Source organism: Anopheles marshallii, chromosome X, assembly GCF_943734725.1.
Source record: "Anopheles marshallii chromosome X, idAnoMarsDA_429_01, whole genome shotgun sequence".
NCBI classification, from domain to species: domain Eukaryota; kingdom Metazoa; phylum Arthropoda; class Insecta; order Diptera; family Culicidae; genus Anopheles; species Anopheles marshallii.
The window spans coordinates 6935195-6954533 of NC_071325.1; the positions used below are offsets into that span (position 1 = coordinate 6935195).

The 19339-nt window shown below is 51.1% G+C and overlaps 2 protein-coding genes across 2 annotated transcripts; both read right to left on the bottom strand.

The window, feature by feature from the left end:
- LOC128707829 (xaa-Pro aminopeptidase ApepP) lies at positions 1–2027 on the bottom strand. The gene is made up of 3 exons (XM_053802791.1): positions 742–2027; positions 359–666; positions 1–293 (listed from the first exon to the last, which is right to left on the bottom strand). The coding sequence occupies exons 1-3, from the start codon at positions 2025–2027 to the stop codon at positions 1–3; spliced, it is 1887 nt and encodes a 628-aa protein (XP_053658766.1).
- A 1790-nt stretch (positions 2028–3817) lies between these two features.
- LOC128709828 (cholesterol 7-desaturase nvd) lies at positions 3818–5432 on the bottom strand. Its single transcript, XM_053804885.1, has 4 exons — positions 5214–5432; positions 4415–5124; positions 4037–4328; positions 3818–3979 (listed from the first exon to the last, which is right to left on the bottom strand). Exons 1-4 carry the CDS (start codon positions 5430–5432, stop codon positions 3818–3820), a joined length of 1383 nt encoding a protein of 460 aa, XP_053660860.1.
- Positions 5433–19339: the final 13907 nt, after the last annotated feature.

Below are 19339 nucleotides of genomic sequence, written 5' to 3' on the forward strand. Positions count from 1 at the left end.
TTAAATCGGTGCCGTTTCACGCACCAGCCAGTCGAGCGTTTCCATGTCGTTGGCGGCACGCAACAGTGGCCCAAGCGTGTCCAGTACGGTTTGATGGTACGCATTCAGTTGGTCGCGTTCGCGCTCCGTCAACAGTTTGACGTCGATAAGGCGCGTCTGGATCGGGCACATCGTGATCGTGCGGAAGGTGAGCGCACCACGCCCATCGAAGTTGGTGCCAACGTTAGCCGTTACCACCTGCACGATATCCTCGATGCGTATTCCAAACTTTCCGTCCTTGTAGTAACCGGGTTCTGTATAGAAACACACAAAAGCGTAAGGCGACTTTACCGAACAAACTTAAAAGTGAAATAAATACCGTTCGAAAGGAACATATTCTCCTCGATTCCTGGATCGTTCGGCATCAGACGTATGCCGATGCCCATCGGGCCTTCGTGCACGTTCAGAAAGTGACCAATACCGTGGCCGGTACCATGCCCATAATCGAGCCCAATATCCCAGAGCGCTTTCCGTGCGATCGTGTCCAAAAACTGGCCTTTCACCTTGCGGGGAAAGATGGCACAACCGAGCGCCATCTGGCCCTTCAGCACGTGCGTAAATGCGCGTATCTCCTCCGCGGTCGGTTGACCGAAATGCATCGTGCGTGTGACATCGGTGGTGCCATCGCTATCGAAAAGAAAGATACATGTACCGTGACCGTTACATATTTGAACATTATTGTGCTGTTTGATGCTCGCTTACAGATACTGGGCACCCGAATCACACAAATACAGCTCCTCGACCGTTATTGGGCGGTTCGTTTCCGGCAGTGGGTGATAGTGGATGATCGAACCGTTCGGTCCGGAAGCGCTGATCGTGGTGAAGCTCAATCCCTTGTAGTGTGCCTGACGGCTGCGCAGTTCCTCCAGCTTGGACGCCCCACTGATCTCGTCTACCGCCGTGCCGTCACGCATACAGCGCTCCAACCAGGCAAAGTACTGACAGAGGGCGACACCGTCGCGCACGTGACACTCCCGCATACCGTTTGCTTCCGTTTCGTTCTTAACCGCTTTCATCAGGTTGATGGGCGTAATGTCGTGCAGTCGGCGTTCCTCTGGCACTAGCGCAACCAGCGAGTAGCTCGAACCGGAGCTAATCCACACCAGTGGACCACCGCCGGCCGGTGGTGGCTTACTCTCGGCCAGCTCCTTCAGTACCGTATGTATTTCACCGTACCCACGCACCTCAACCGTCACACCGTTCGCACGGAAGTGTTCCTCCACCTGAGGCTGCATCTGGGCCGGATTGATAAACAGGTACAGCATGTCCGGTGTCACAATCACGTACGAGAAGAACACGGGATTGTAGTCAATGTCACTGCCACGCAGATTCAGCAGCCAGGCGATCTCATCTAGCGCGCTCACCACCAGCACGGACGCACGCTTATCCGTCAGTTTTTCCCGCACCGTAGCAAGCTTCTCCGCCACCGTTGCCCCGGTGAAGGTGATCGCTAGCGGTAGCAGTGGATTATGCGGCACGGCCGGTTGATCCGACCACACCAGATCGACCAGATTAGGCGTAACCGGCAGCAATGTACAGCCGGCCGTCTTCAGCGACGTTTGCAGCGGTGTCCAGGCGGCAGCAGTGATCAGATTCGCATCGACACCCACCCTCGAACCGGGCTGAAGCGCCTTCGCTAGCCACGCATCGATCGACGGTGTGGTCGGTAGACCGTCCCGCATCAGCGTCCAGTTCGTATCGAGCTGCTTCGTTGCCTGCTGATAGTAGCGACCGTCGGTCCACAGCAGCGCTTCGCGCTCGGTCACCACCGCCGTACCGGCGCTACCATCAAACCCGGACACGAACGCACGCCGTTCGTCCCGTGCTGCCAGATATTCGCTCTGGTGTGCATCGTTCGACGGTATGATATACGCGTTGATCGTGCCGAGATTGTTCGGCAGAGTTTTCATCCGCTTGCGCAGGGCGGCCAACACGTCACCGGTCGGTTTCATCGTCGGCACACTGGAACGATCGTGACGGTCAGTCATCGTGCGTGAAGCGTTACGGGCAGACTGAATTCCCTGCTCGTTTGCATTGAAAGTGAGTTGTGTGGGGCCAGAAGGACAGATACAGGAGGAAGGGCGAAGCAAGCGAATGGCAGATTCTTTACCATTCAAGTGGCACTTGGTTATTATCTGCCCGCCTGTATCATTAACAACTCCCTCGTGATGGATTACCCATTATACGAGATATTCGCTTCACCCTGTATCTTATCTTTCCGATGTAAAAGATTCGTGTCCCCGGCATCCCTTTCACCTTCCCGACAACCCGAAATGAACCCACATACATACCCTCAACACACGTACGACGATGATAAGGCAATTTGTTTACGGACAGAACTTCCACCGGTCGCTGATATTAGCGTGAAAATTTCGCCAAATCCGCTCTAAAAGAAGCTATCTGCAAGCAAGTAAAAGCCACAACCGGAACCTACCGTTCGGCTTTATACATATACCGATCGGAAGCTGTATTTTAGTGCCAAATTCCTAAACGCCACAGGAAGCAGCAACAGAACGTAAATAAAACCCCCTCACCCGCAACAAACAATTAATTCGCCCGCAGATGGAAACGTCAGATTTTTCGCCTTGAAAGCGTGGCGAAATATTTCATCCAGCGAGTGAGCGTGAAAAGTTTCAACCCACGGGTAAACATTCGACCAGTTGGTGTTTGTGTGTGCAGGGAGGATATGACAGCATACGCAGAACAGTTGCATCGCAACCGTATTAGTTCAATTTGTGAAAAGAAGAAAATATTTAAAAGCTGTTATTAAAATATTTTTCTTTTCAATAATTAGTAGTTATGTATAAAAATTTTCCAATGATTAATCCACTCTGGAACGCGCTCAGAAATAGAAACTTAAAACTAAGATTTTTCGTCCAAAAATTCGACCATTCTACTGCGGTCTACAACGCTGAAGGTCTAAGCACGTTGCTATCATTTGTAAACAATATTTATAAAACTTCCGAGCGCCCGATTTTTCGAGCATGTTCGAAAAGCGTTACGTGCGTCACGCTATATTAGGCGGAGTGGATAGTAAGTAACCGCAGTTTGCGTCACGTTTTTTTCACGGTCACACGATATCGCAACAATGCGCCATTATTGAGCCTTTGATCAATCGCTATTTAATTGATGAATAGATCGGCCCAAAAGGGCCTGTGTGTCCTGCATCCACTTCCGGTATTCCCGTCAGCGCCCCGAGTCACGTGGAACATCTGCCGAACGATAGGCAATGTAAGGAGGGTACGGCAAAGTCGACGAAGAAAACAAACGGCCAGTATGGCAAAGGAGATAAGAAGGCTACTCCTCCACCACTGAGATGAACTTCGATACGGGCGTTACGTTTAAAATACAAAACTGATTATCTTTATTCTGCTCATAATCCTATCTCTAACATGGTAACTAGTCACCTAGAAGGTTTCCTCTCCCCCCCACCGGATAGGCACGCCTACCCGGGTCGCTTGCTCGTTAATGATTTCCATTTTTTTTGCGGGCGGAGAGTTTGTTGTGTTGTGTTCTCTCTCCTCTGTTTTATAAGCTAGTAGTAATGCAGATTCAACCTAATGTCGATTCGGAAAAGCACTAAGTACAACAGGATCACTGTTGCGGTCTGTTCGTTTCGTTATGCACCGCAACCGATGCTCTAGTTTCGTGGGATGTCGGCCGGCGCCAGTGCAATCGCTCCTGGCGGGCGCATCGTGTAACCATACCTAGCTAAACATTTATATATATATTTGGGGGTATTTGGAGGCAGTGGATTTGCCGGCGAACTACGGACGCGTCACCAGTCGAGCTTTTCCTTGGCCATCGTGAAGCTGACGCTGTTTTCGGAGTAGAACTGGCCGTACCACTTGCGGTAGCTCTTGATCAACCGATCCTCCTTGATCAGCAGCGGGTTGTCAATGAACTGCTTATGGTTCCAGACCATCATGTCACGCTCGAACTGGAATTGCGAGAGCGCGTTAGAACACTGCCAAACACACCGACTCAACCCACCCACCATGATGCTCTCCGCCAGGATCGCAAACTTCTGGAAGATGGCGTTCCATACGTTGCGCGGTGCGTAGAACCGATGGATAACCTTCTGCACGAGCGGCTCGACCGGTGTCACCGTTTGCAGCACCACGAACGGTCCCATGCCGGTGTTCATCAGCAGCTGCACGTACCCCGGCCCGATCTGATACGCGCGGACATCGATTTTGCCCACCTCAAACTTGTTGAAGATTCGGAACGAATGTACCAGATCCATCTTGGCGACGTGCGCCGGTTCGCCCTCGTCCGGTGCTTGCCAGCTGCGTTAGGAAGTTGAGTGTTTGACGTTAGCTTGTGGAGGGTGGATATCCCAAAAAAAAAACCTGACCCCGTAAAACCAGCTTACCTCGCCAGCCAGGAGTGCATCCCGAAGTCGGCCCAGGCCGGTCGCGAATAGCGGATGTCGCTACCGGACATCATGTTCGGTCCGTGCACGGCAGCGAGATGGGCAACGTCCGCCCCATTTTCCGGCACATCCTGGATGTGGCAGTTGACCAGGAACTCGTTCTTACCGTAGTACACCCACCGCCCGTCCTCGATTTCCTGCACCACGCTGACCGTCCACGGTTCGACCTCCGGATCCGCATGGTGCCAGACGAAGATGAAGCCGTTCACCTCGCGGGAGCGCCATTTGCGCAGCCGGGCCACCTTCGGGACCGTGCCGGACTTGCTGTACGGGATGTTGGTACACTGGCCGTCCCGGCCGCTGAACGTCCAGTGGTGGAACGGGCACTCGATGCAGTCGCCCCGCACGATCCCGCCGACGCCGAGGTTGGCGCCCAGATGCGGACAGTACGCATCCAGCACGTTCACCTCGCCCGCGTCCGTCCGGAAGACGACCAAATTCTGACCGAGACAGTCGACGGCTTTCGCCTCCCCGGCGGCCAGGTCCGCCGACTCCAGCACCGAGAACCATCCGTTCGGGTACGGTGGCGGCAACCGGTCGCCGATCTTGCGCAGCCGCCGGGCCCGATTGACCGTGTCGACCCGCTTCCGGTCGCTCTTGCCAATGCCGGCCGCATCCAGGATGTGGTTGTACCCAATATCGGTGAGATCCTGTCCCGGTGGGTCCCCCCGCGAGAGAGAGAGAGAGAGGTGATCGGTGTGGTTGCAGTGTGCACAATCGACTCCGGTGGTTATCTTACCCGCTTCCAGACCACCGCTTGATAGTAGAACAGGTAGAGTCCGTACGCGAGGGCGAACCCGACCGGACCGTACCAGAGCAGACCGGTGGTCCACGGCCACTGGACGAGCGTGTCGCAGGCGTCGTGCAGCAGCTCCTCGAGCGTCCCATTGCCGGAGCGCACCATCCAGCTTGTCAGCGTCTTCAATCGGTACTCCATCATCGAACCGAGCTTCTCCATCGCGCCGAACCGACTGATCGCCGTTGGCGACGTGCGGCCCGTAGCTGTACTAGAGCAGAACCAAACCAACCAGGCCCGTCCCGCAGCGCCGTCCCGTACCCGTCCCCTCTGTGGCCGGGAGAAACGGAAAGCAGAAGTGTAGCAGCGCAACGGAAACCATCGAACGAATCGTATCAATCACGGCAATCCAAGCAAACCGTGGGAGGAAGGAGGGTGGGGAGTGGGGGGGGGGGGGGGGGGGGAGGAGCAAGAATTAAAGCGCACTGAGCGAACAGGACCTAAGAGCAGGCCCAGTGGCAAAACAAAGCGGGAAGGGGTATTGTGGTACACTCCACTCTTGCGCTCTTGGTTTCTCCTGCTTGTTTTGTTTCGCAGGTCCAACAGAGAAAAAAAAACCACACACACACACACACACACACACACACAGCAGCATCAGCAGAGTGGAGGTTTCGACAGCTTCGCTGTGCTTCGCGGCGACCTAATCCTGCCGGTCTGCTGACTTAATGTGCTCTCGATAGCCGAAACCTCGTACCTCGTACGCGCACAGGATCCCCGCGTGCGGTGACAGTAACGCGGCTGATTTGAATAGTGGAATCGATTGTACCGAACTTGCACCGAGTGCCCGAAATCTGACACACACACACCCTTCAGGAGCCCCTTGGTTTGGCAATGAAACAAGGCGTTCGGGCGGCCGATGGGGGACGTCGTGTTGGGCTTACCGAGCAGCTTTTAGCACGCGGTTGATGCGGTCTGCGTTGCGTCCTGTGGCACGTTTTTCCGTCCCTGCTGGCTCCTGGCTCGAGTGACCGGCCCACCCCGGCTGAAACGCGCACGATGACTGGCCGGTGGTAGCGCGGTTCGCTGCACATCCCTTATCCGTACCTCGTGCTCATACCTGACGCGTACCGATAGCGCGCCTGATTACTCATCAAGCAAGTCAGCGCGCTGATTGCGAAAATAAAGGGAAAACACATCATGCACTAACCCATCCCAGCGGTGAAGATAAAGTTTCGTCTAATCAACAAACCGAGCGAGCGGAGCGAGGAGAAGGATGGGGGGGGGGGGGGGGGGGTGTAGTGGGGGTGAAAAAACTGTCCCAGCAATAGTTGTGCGACGGTGTGTTGGTACACAGTCACAATCCAACGAAGAAAAAACCGTTCCCCCCCATTCAGAACAAAACGCCCACAGCAGGCTAATAATTGCACGTTCGCCCCGGGGGTGGTTTCGGTCCAGAACTTTTTCGCTGGGAACCCACTCCCCCCAAAAGCCAAATAAAAAACACCAAAAAAACAACAAAAAAAACCCTCCCAAAACAACAACAAATACTGCCATCTCACGCCATCTCGAGCGCAAAACGTCATTTGGGCGTGCGATAAACGGCCGATGTAGGGACCCGTATAGGCGAACACCTGCACGCGTTCGTTCGTGGTTGCTGCCGCTGCTGCCGGTGATGGTCGTTGTCTAACCCTACAGGCGAGGGTTCTCCCTTCCCACGTCTGCCGAAGGCCACCTAATGCCGGCGGTGCGCGTCCCTTATCGGTGTTACGATTTTGATAGGCAAACCTTGGGGTGGGGGTGGGGGACCACACGAGCATGAGATAAGCGTAGCGCAACCTGCAACCTGCCCGGGTGTCATCCACAGGAATTTCTGGGCCTGTGGAACTCCGTCCGGATGTTGCATAATGCGCCCAGGGGTTTGCTTGGGCGGAAATGCGCTTGGAGCTACGATGCTATCCACGCCTAGCAGTGGGGGAGTGAGGGGTTAAGAAGGTAAGGAGACAGTAAATCTCAATTGCCAGAGAGCAACTGGTAACATGTGTGTCTAAGCAGTAGATTAGATGCTGTTAGAAAAGCAAATATCCTTCCTTTATTAATTTGTTTTAATTTTTTAAATTTTATTCTGGCATTACTCAAACGTCCACCAATGTGCAGAACTCGCCCCGGTGAAAGCTTCGCCTGTACCGAGGAACAATTGTTTGCCCCCCGTCGGGGCGAAATAAGGACAAGTGCACTGAATGCGCCGACCGCTCATGAAAAGCGAAAGCCTCCAAATACCGATGCAACGCGGATTGCCTACCGCGCAGGGGCATTACACCGGGTGATGGGAAAGTGTTCGTACGTACCGCGTTCGAATGGTGGCAGCGTTACGATATGCAATTCATTCGACCTTTGCTGTACAATCAACCCCTCGTTTACCCACCTCCCCTTCCCTTCTCTTTCACCCCTCCTTTAATGTTGTGGTGATTTTTTTTTTCGTGTTGCTGAATGCGATACGCACACAACGATATGGCGCACTAGAGTTGGACAACGCTGGCTAGTGGCCGTGGGTGCATGTTAGCAGACCAAAGTCTGCCGCTGTTTGATGACGATGATGATGCCGATCAATTGAGGAAGGGGCCTCGGTTTGGTTGTGCAATTTAGCCATGCAACGCAAAAGGATGCGACAATTCGGAAGAACTCCCCCCCCCCCCCCCCCCCCCCCCTTAACCGCCCCGACTCGGGTTGAAACGAGGCAGAAACGCCGTCCAGAACGCAATAACCTACTTCTGGACCAGTTAAGCACCAGAGCCACCTGCCCAATGGACCCCCACACTGCGGCAGTACGCGGACGCGGACGCACAACCGAAAGCAAAATAAAAATTCATCCATTTTTTTTCTGTTTTTTGTTTTTTTTGCAAACAGTCAATCTTGGACTGTTCTGCCGACCGTACGTGCCGGAACGCAACAGAACACGATGATGAAAGCAAAACTTCTCCATGTTTGTTTTCGACCTCTTTTTGTGTGTTTTTTGTTACGCCATGTCAATTTCTTCCCAGCGTTTCCCGCATCAGCGTCAGGCCGCTAGGTCCGAAACGGTTCCCGAAACGGTTCAGGTTCCTGTGCTTTGGGTTCCAGAAGTATCTGGAGAGCGCGAACTCCAGTTAGGAAAGTGCTCAGGCCCCCGGGGGCGGGGGGCGTTGAGAGTTTAGCTCGGGCGGGTAGAACGCAATGGCCGAAAGAGAGAAAGGAAATTCTTGAGGTGTGGAGCGTTCTTTTTTTTCCCCCCCTCCCGAACGCAACCGCTGAAGGTAGTAACCTCAACTGGCGGGTTCTGCCACAACCTCAATACCTTCAACAACCGCTAGTGATTAATGTTTGCCTCCGTTTCTGCGCTATCGTACCATCGCGCACAGAAACGTAACCAGAATTGGCCAGAAACTGGCGAAAAATTCCCCATTAGTGGCGCATCCGGATGTTGCAGGACCAGCGGTCGGTGGAGAACTGCTGGGCTTGGAGGTGGAGAAGAAATGCTTACGGTATTTTGCTTTGCCAGGTTCTGCCAGGTGCGTCTCGTTCCGCCATGTTTGTTTAATACTATCGTTTAATATTATTCCTCAACTGTAACTGAGACTGTACCACACCAACAACAAAATGGACGAGCGAAAGCACTCACCTGCTTCCAACAAAAAAAATCCTAACCTCCCAAACCGACGCAAGATGGCGACGATCAGATCGATAGACGCCATGGCCGCTGGGCGAAATAATCGAGATGTCGCTAGAAAACTAGTGTCTGCGTTACGGTATCGTAACGCTCCCAACACTCACCTGCTCCCAACAAAAACAAAAAAAAATCCTAACCTCCCAAACCGAAGCAAGATGGCCGATCGATCAGATCGATAGCCGCCATGGCCGCTGGGCGAAATAATCGAGATGTCGCTAGAAAACTAGTGTCTGCGTTACGGTATCGTAACGCTCCCAACACTCACCTGCTCCCAACAAAAACAAAAAAGAATCCTAACCTCCCAAACCGACGCAAGATGGCCGATCGATCAGATCGATAGCCGCCATGGCCGCTGGGCGAAATAATCGAGATGTAGCTAGAAAACTAGTGTCTGCGTTACGGTATCGTAACGCTCCCGCCCGAAACGAAAGTGGAACCCCGAGCGGGTGCGGACCAACGTGCACGCGGGTTTATGCAGTGTGGCACACTACGCATACTACGCACCGCGCAACGTGCGAACCACGCGCGGTGTCAAGTTCAATGTTAGTGCCGCACACACACACGCGAGCGACCACGCGTGTTTCGGTGCCGTTTCCTTTCCCCATCCACCGCGCCAGACTTTCTTCAGGTCTCAGGGTCAAGTAGTCGACTGACGCAAAGCACCAAACTTCCCTATTATGGTAGGTTTTGAGACAAAAAAAAACAGAAGCGCTAGCGGTCATCCAATATGGGCGCCATATTGGCTTTTTTTGTCCGGTGCAGGAGGCATTTTGTTTTTGCGGCGCAATTGCGGAGCGCAAGCGACTTGACGTACACGTGACGTGAGTAACGTTTGTTTGTTGTGTTGCATGGGTCACCCATGCTCCAGAGTGGTCGGATCCGCACGCATCAAGATGTGTTGGTGGATCCCAATAAGATGGCGCGCACTGTTGTAACAGAGCGAGCTGCCTCTGGAACTGGGAATCGTTGTTTACATCCAACTGTTGCACGAAAACAAAAAAACAACAAAAGCGTCAAGCGGTGCGGGGCGGTACGGGGGACGGGGCAGGCGGAGAAGCCAACGGGCACAGGGTCAATGGTCCAGGTAACGGTTACGGAATCTTTCGAATTCCTGCCACCAAAAATTTCCCAACCAGCAATCACGTGACTGAGGTCGCCGCCTCAGCGAGTAAACAACGTCAGTGTGTGCGTGTGTGTGTCTTTTTGTTGTTGTTATTTTGTGTGTGTGTTTTTTGTTTGTTTGGAATGGAATATATTGTGCTGCTATAATGAATGCCGTGCAACGGCAATTTGTGCTGTTGCTGTTGTTGTTGTTTGCCCTGCCCTGCAGGGTTCCTCGCCTGCTGTTATCTGTCACTAGTATCGAACTACACTTCTCAGTTTGTTTTGATCTTGCTCTTTCTGTTATTTTTTTCCCCCCCCCCTTTCCTCCTACCTCCCTTCTATCCCTTTCACCATCTTACTGCTGGTAGTAGTTCTTCTTTCCCGCCCAAAAAACATTAAAAAAAAAACAATGTCACTCTCTTTCTAATCGGTTTCGCCGCAACCTCCGTCCCGGACCGCAACCCCCTGCTTGCCCGGTGAACTCGTTTGCGTCGCATGCTGTAGGTGATGACCGCCACTGGTAATTTCTTTTCTCCTGCTCGGTGTCAGGTAGGCCGTGGGCCTCCCCCCTCCCCCCCCCCTTCCCCCCAGCGTTGCGCTTTCTCGACACCATCTGATGCAATCGGTGCCCTGCCCTGCTGTCATCTGTCATGAGCGAGCCTTCGCAGCTTCACCCTTCAGCTCCTCCGAAGTCTTTCCAAACTGCCAAAAAAAAAAAAATGGTGGCTGTAACGCCTCGAGTATATTGGATCGGTTTTTTTTTTGGTTTTGTTTTGTTTTTCGTTGTTGTCGTTGTTGGCGCTCTCGGAGGAGTCGGTTCATCGTGGCGCGCCCGTAAAGACATGTCCAGGCGGACTACAGTTACGTTGACGATTTGCAGCAACTTCGCGAACCTAACGGTTCATCGGTGCAGCCCGTTTGCCTCGGAGCGCACCGTTGGTGTCCGGTGACTTCTCGGCATGCCCGGGTGTGTGTGTGGGGGGGGGGGGGTTGATTTTCGGTGTCGGCGCCCCCTACAACCCCAAAATTCAACCACCAAACTGCGCATTCGCATTCACCGTGCCGGGTCCACGTTAGGGTTGGGCACATACGCCACCCCACCCCCACCCCTCCCACAAGCACCTCCCAGCCTCACATCATCGGTCACACACGGGGAGATCCTGTCGCGGAGATTTGAGCAGATTGACGGCCCGGCGGCTTTCGCGGCACGGAATTTCGCGTAACGGTTTCACGCGCGGCAAAGGCGCCACTGCCAACCCGGTCCACCCGGTCCACCCGGGGTGTTGACGTTCTCCCGTAACGCCCGTTTTTTGCTTTGCCGTATTTTTCCCGGTTCGCGTTCCAGTTTGTGCGCTGCGCAGTGCTGGATAACCCCTGCGGGGCATCGTACACTGGTGACCGGCTTGATGGGCGGCCGTTCGCGATCCGGCCACAACAAGCAGGCCCACAGCCACACAACAAAGCAGCAAAGAGTGGAAAGAGGAGGAGAAGAAAAAAAAACACACACACACACATGGTGTATCTATCTTTATATATAGAAACCAAAACCAAAACAACAGGGTGAACTAGACCACATCGCGTATTTTTGCGCAGTCCCCGGCCTTAATTGGGCGAGGTACGGTTTTCCTTCCCGGTGCTTCGCATCCCGTGCCGCCCTACCCTGCCAACGGCGTCAGGAAAAATGTTCACTTTCACCAAACCGTTGGCCGAGCGCGTCCCACCGCACCGCATCCCGGCGCCGATGAAACACTGGAGATGAAAAGTCAGCGTTTCTAATGTTGTGAAATCGTGTGTATTGAAGCGATGGGTGGATTATGCCCACAATGGGCATTAGAACAAGCACAGCCTGCCTGCGACGAGTGTGGTTCGAGGGTTTCCCGGCTCCACTGTGCATTCTTCGGACCATCGAGAAGTGTTATCTCGCAGTGTACTAGCGCCTGCAGTTGAGTAAACAGCGCGACTGACAGCTGACAGTTGACGGTTTGACGTTTGACAGTAGCGTTAGTAAGTTCGAGACACACATTTTAACGGCACCGTTCAGCCCGCCGCCCAAGTGTTCTTGCACGATCCTGCGCAGCCCTGGCCGCGTGAAGGGCATCACGAGCGGTTACGTAAATCTAGAAAGTGCCCCAATTTCGAACCATTCATGTTGGGGCTGGCGAAGCGGATGGAGCCACCGCCATGCCACTCACACCTCACTCATTCCGCTTCCCGCAGGCTCCCTCTTCCATCCTGCTCGATAGCTATATCGCTCACACAGCCACACGCAGCACCACATCTGCATCACCCACCATCCCTCAACCGCAGCTACTACTTCCCGTGGCGTTCCTTTACGTTTCGTTCGGTACCATATCATCACGCCACTCGGAAGACCGCGCATTGGCGCGCACGTTTTTTTCTTTCCTTTTTTTTTTTTGGGGGGGGGGGGGGGGGTTTGGTGGGAAGGGTATGCTGTTTAGCATTTTGTTTTTGTTTTGTTTTGAAGGGAAACCCGAAACAGTGGACCAAAACAAACTGGACAGAATTCTTGGGACCGGGCACGGCACGTGGGCCACGCAAGTCACAACAAACCCCCTGTACCGTGCGCGCTGGCGTTGGACGCTCAGCAACAGTGGGCCACTTCGCCCAATCCCTCACCCAACTCCCTGCACTCCCTGCAACAACCAAATCGAACCCTTTTCCAAGCCGATTCGTCGGCTAAATGGGCAAAAATACGGCCACTGGTTGGGTTTAGATCCGAGATGGACGCGTTTCGACAGACCAGCCAAACAATTTTGCTTTGTTTTGACTTGCCATCGCACGTGCCTTCCGTTTTGTTTTTTTCTGCGCAACTTTTAAAACCCAAAGCAACCGCGGCAGCAAACAAACAAACAAACAAAACACACTCAGCCCAATTTGTCCGCCCCGGTGTGTTGGGGCAGACGCGAAGGAAAAATACCGGTAAGCCCGTGATTTACGGTTATAGTCCATTGCCCCCTCAGAGGGGGGGGGGGGGGGAGGTACTGGGCCGCAAAGCTTCGGAAAGGTGACCAGGGCAAACGGTAAAGAGACGACCCTCGACGCAATTGAAAGCTCTGCAAGAACTTCCATTCCTTTTGTGGCGTTCTTTGGACCATCATTGCCCTTTCTCTCTCTCTCTCTCGCCCTCTTTCTCTTTTGCCTCTGTTAGGCGAATTCTTCCTCCAGAGTACTGTGAGGTACAGGTTCGGAACATTCAGAACATTGCGCGCTCTTAGTTAGCCAACCTTACACAGCCACTGCTGTTGGTCCACACTGGCCAAAAACAAAAAAAAAACGCCGTACAAACTTCCCAGCGTTTCAATCGCCCCATCTCCTTACTGACTTCCCCAAGATGGCGTCTATCGTTTGCTCTCGATCTGTGACCCCGCAGGGGACATCGCGCCAGCAAACAACTTTCATTCGCACCGGGCAACTAACCGTCATGTGCGCCTTGCATTTGTTTCAATCTCCCCTTAGCACCACTCCCCACCACCCCCTACCCTTTAAAAAAAAATACCATTTTGTGTTTACTGTTATTTACACGCGGTCGTTGTTGTTTTAGCTCCCCTCTTCTTGCTGCTAATAATATATTATATCAGTACTATTAGCCTGCGCATTCGCTGTTTGCCAATTTGTTGTTTTTGTTTCCTCTACAACTTGCACTAAATTCGTTTGTTTTTTTTTCGTTGAACTGCCCGCCCCAACTCCAGGGCACTCGTCCGCTCAAGGTTTTTTTTTCTAATGTGCCGTCACTGCTTTCCCTGCTCTATTTCTGCAGTGTGTTATTGCTGTTTGTTTTGGAATTACCCCCGAAAAGGGCGCCATTTTGTGGCCTGCGGGGTCTCCACACTGGTTGCTGGATCTGCAAAAGCTTATCATGTTTACGCCTCACCTTCCTAAGAAGCTGGATTCGACAGTTTCTCTGGTGCGCTTTTGAATAGAGTCAAGTCTCTCTAACCTGCAAGCTGGAAGGGACCGCCATCTTAGAGAGACTTGGAAACAAACACTGTGGAACATTGGGAAACAAACACTACGGGATGCTATACTATTTACGTATCGCAAAACTCTTCAACCATACTGTGTAAACGCAGCCATCACGAGCTGTCAATGGCAAACAGTAAAACACGACTACCTTAGAGAGACGTTATTGTACCTTGGCAGCTTAGAGAATGCCATGTTATGGAGACTTTGCTGCTTCGAGAAACATGTTTTGAAAATGAAGGGACTGTCAAAATTGTTCATCTTCGAGAGACTTGCTTAGCGAGATCTTTGAGAGATACTACCTTAGGAAGAAGAAATAGACTGACAGGTCTACTCTACAGAGACAGTCAAACTCTGATTGTGATCCGACCTGGCATCATAGGAGGAAAACACTGTCGCCAGAAGAAGAAGAAGAAGACCTTAGGAAGACTTGACTGTAACTACTGCAGTTTGTCCTGGATGCCTCGGTCAAGGATTTGTGGACAAGGAAGAATGACTGCCGGAGCCGTAGCTGCACTTCTGGTCCATAACAGAGCTCCTTCATTCCAGGACATCTTGTTGATATGACAGGTTCCCAGCCAGCTAGGGCCTGGAGTTGCTCTGACGCGTGTATCCGGGTGTAGGTGTCATGCGTGACAGTTCAGGCAGCGTGTCAACATTTTGGACAGGGTGAGATAAGTGATCGCGTTTCGTGACGGTAACAACGGCAAACACGTCAGAACGCTGTCCCCAAACAGTCTCGGCTAGTTCTTCTTCGACCTGGCCTGCCTGGCGTTGCCTTCTTGTTTGGCTACCCAAATACACGCCGACTCTTTCTCATGGGCCGTATGTGAAGCAGGTATTAGAAGCGCCTTATCGGGAGCTCGCAGCACACCTTCCCCTCCCACCTTCCAGCTGTTCCGGGGTGCGGGATTCTGGACAAAAGCTGACGTCGGTCACGTACGACCAACCGTTCGGTTCTACGGCCTCTTGCTCTTCCGCCCATCCACCGGCCCAGCACCGGAGTTGCTACCTATCCATCATTCCGCTACGTCAAACGCCAACGCTGGGAGGTTTCGTGAGACGATTGATCTCCAATCCGCTCGCCATTGTCGGGCACGGCTTAAGATGATTCGGGCGTTTTTTGATTTCGCAACCGAACCGGCGCGACGTCTCGAGTGTTCTAAGCCCATCCGGTCCGCATCTCGCTGAACCAGTTCGCGGGATCTAGACCCAATCCAGAGCTGCGTTGCCAGGCACCAGTGGGCGGGAGCGCTGCGATCCAGCTGGACGGGCCAGCGTTTTGAAACAATCTCCCACCACCTCCCTCCCCCCCAACCCCCTCAAACCATTTGCCAATTATTCGTCGATTCATTTGGGGTATTCTGACAGGGGATAGAATTTTTCAAGCGATCTGGCCCGGGTCCGTTCTTGCGTTCGCGTCCACTGCTGAAGGTCTACAACCTTTTCCCGATGGTTCGGCGATGATGTTGCCAAGGGGAAGGGGGAGGCTGTGGTGGAAGATGGTGGTGTGGTGTAAGGGAGGTAAAGGGGTAAACCCGAAAAACTGGAGAACGAATTCTATGCCCCCCTCCCTCTCACCCCCCCCCCCCCTTCCACCCTCCTCCACCACCTCCTCCTCCTTCTTCTCCTCCTCCTCCTCCTCCTCCTCCTCCTTCTCCTCCTCCTCCTTCTCCTTCTCCTCCTCCTCCTCCTGGAATCACTTAACGGGATTGGAATGAGCGAGAATTCGCAACAGAGAGGATACCGGTCGGTGGGCCGAAATTAAGGTACGATAAAGTGAAAGATGTTATGTGTCCGATTTGGTTTGTTTTTCTTTTTCGCCCTTTCTTTCTTTTTTCGTATTGACCCTCCCCCACCGCACCAACATTCCCGCACCACAAAAACAGACTTTACCGGCCAGTGCAGGAAGCTCACCCGTACCAATTCGCTGCCGAGCACCGCACGGCACATTTATTGGGCTCAATTCGCTGTGACCGCGAACAGGACCACAGGACGAATCGACTAACTGGCTGGCAATGAGCAATTTAGAGCATCTCGCCTGACCCTATTAACGCGCGCCGCCCGATCCTGTGTCCCGTCTCCCACGTGGACGTCGGCAGTGAGTCGACGGCCGGCACGAAACGGCACACGGTCACCAGATGGAAACCGATGGTCAAACTTATTGACCGCCATTTCTTACGCAACGGGCACGCATCTGTACGGGCCGGGTGGGATGTACGCGTTCGCCACCGCAGCGCAGGAGCGCAGTGCAGTTGCTGTTTGCTGAAATTAAGGCCATCAATTTTCAATATCAAAAAACCAATTCCCGAGCCCGAGCCCGTGCGGCGCAAAATGCAATGTTTTGCAGCAAGACCTCCAAGACGCTGAACACGAGGGAGGGGGGGGGAGGGGACCGGTCGCTTCCGGCACCCCGTACCCGAGAAAACGTCAAGAATTGGCAATGGACGGGCATCGGGCATGGCAAATGTAGCAATTCCAGCCGGTCCCGCACCGTGCGCCCCTGCCGCGTCTTTATCCTTCGGCCCTCGGCCCTGCCACCATTCCGGTGCCGTTTAAAAGCATAACCTTTTATCACCTCACCCAAGCACTGAAAGTCTTTCCGCTTTTTTGTTGTTTTGCGATTCACTGTTAGCGATTCACTCGCGTTATGTAAGGCGATGCCGGTTTTTGTTCACCGCTCCATACCACAAAACACAAAACACAACCACCCAGAAACTTATTCTCGCTTTCTTTTGCGCCAAAAACGGGGTAAAATAAAATGTAGTTAAGTGTACAAAAAGGCAAATGTACGAGAAAATAAAAAACAAACCCAAAATACAGGGTTTTGCATGCGCACCGAACGGTACGGTTGGCACCATTTTGGCGTGGGGTAGCAGGAAAGGGTAGGTGGTTGGTGGGACAAGCGAAGAAAAGAACGGTACCACATTTTAGGCATTTTTGTTTCTTTTTTTAAAATTTATTTCAAGATTATTGAAAAATTTCTGGAGAGGGGAGGAAAGGGGGTTAGGGGCGAGGGGAGGGGGGGGGGGGGAGTTCGCTGGTGGGGTGCGCGTACGGGCGGGAATTGGATCATTGCATTCCAGAAAACCACTTTCACGAAGTGCGAAAAAGAAAGAAGGGAAGGCGAGTAAAAATCGTTTTTCCCTTCGTTTTACCGCACGCGAATCATTGTCGTGCGGGTGTGTGTGTGTGTGTGTGTGTGTGTGTGCCTGTGCCTGTATGGAGCAGGACCGGGGAACGGGAATGCCGATGCCCATCCTAAGTAGGCCCTGCGGTGTGGAATGAAGTGGGTGAATGGGTAGGAGAAAGCATCGCAACCGAGAAATGAGAAAGATTGAGAAAGAGAAGCTTGCGCGAGAGAGAAAGAGATAAAGAGTGAGAGAGAGCTAAAAAAAGAGAGAAAGAAATAAAAACAATACGAAACTTGAACGAAAAAAGGAGTGTGGTGAAAGATGAAAGCGAACGCGGCGGAGCAGGGAAGTGAAAACAAGGGATAGTGACGAAGGGGCTATGGTGAATAGGGTTCGAAAACAAAACAGAAACAATAATAGCAACAAAAAAAACGCCAAATGAGTTGACGCTTGTAATAGAAAAATATACTGAAATGTAGCAATAGGTATGACATTGAAAAATAAAACTAAAATATATAAAAACAAAAGCAACAATAAAAAGGCAACATACGATAAGAGAGCAAAACAATATATTAAACAGGTTATAAAAATAATAAAAAAAAATGTGAAGAGAGCGAGAGATAGAATAAGAAAGATAAATAGAGAGCGATAAAGAAAGAGATAGAGAGAGAGAGCGTGAAAGGGAGAAAGATACAAAGCACAGCCACGCATTACAAATAGTTCTGACCGGCAGAATGGGGCGCAACGGAATGAAAGCAAGAGAGTAGAGCAGAGAAAGTGAAGTGTGGCAGCGCGGTGGAAATGCGCGTTCTCAAGCCGACGTCGCTAGCAGAACAGCGCGAAGAAAGCGAACGAAGCAGATCGTGTGCAGAATGTTTTAAGATTCGTCAGCAGCGGCGTGGTGTGGCCAGTGGTTGGCACACGGTTCCGCCACGGTGCGGTTGAACATGATTTATGAAGCTAAATTTGTTGAATTTTATTTATTTCTCAGCACACTGCTACTGGTAATATTGGGTTTGATTATTAGACGAAAACATTTTTTTCCATTAAAGCACAGTTTGTTTGACAAAAAAACTGCTGCCAGATCGTGCAACAACGTAACGATTGCTTCATAATTAAAGATTTATTATTTAAAAAAAATATTTCTTTAAAACTTCAATTAATAAACCAATGAAATAATTACATATGTGACAAAAATGACTAAAATAAAATATTATTAAGGTGAAATACAAACAAACCGCCACACCACTGATAAAAAAAATTAATTATTCATTCAAAATGTTTAAATTTGGTTGTTCACATGGCTTGATTGACATAAAATTACTACAGCCTGATAACGGAAAATTTTCTCGTCTAACTCGCTGTTTGGCGTGCACTGTTTTAGAACTTTAGCTACGACCTATTAAGCACTAACACAGCGTACAATTGAAGTGTGTAACAACTGAAATATTGGATGATTCTTCGACAACAGAACGAGGTCTTAAGAAAAAAAAACGAATACATTGTACCTAAACCCCAAGCAGCCTTATCCGAAATAAAAACATGAATATCAACGCAAATTAAACATTTATTTCTACCTGAGGATTTATTTAGACTGTAGACTACCGGTACACTTTAAACACTGTCAAACTGAGTACAATCTTTTAGCGAGTTACGCAAATAATTCGTGCCAGAAAAATTCGCGTTACTCGTGTTCCCTTTATAATATCGTTTATCTTAAGTATTTTCTGATCGATTTCTTCTTTTCACGTTACGAAGGACATTAATAGTTGACATTTTTTAATTTATTTCGACAGTTAGAATATTTTTATGTATAGTAAATATATAGAAATATAACAAAATTAATGTTCATAATATTAAAAAATAACGTATTTTTGGGAAAATTTGAAATTTGACACAGAAAAAACTCAATTCTGCATTCAAAATTACACGAACCGTCATAGTTTTGAGATTCGCGTATCTCGAATTTGCGTAACGCAGGAAATGACTATATTAATTTCCATTTTACGTGTCATGAAAATATTTGTGGAATTAGGTGAAGAATATACATACTTTTATTTTCCAGTAATTACAGTATATCTTCAATGCATGCTAATCTATAAAGAAAATGTATGTAAAAGGCTTGCAATTCACGCCTTTCATTTACCTTCTCTTTAATGCGCGGGATGGTTGTTACGGTTTTACGACTTGCTTTACAGGGCTTGAAA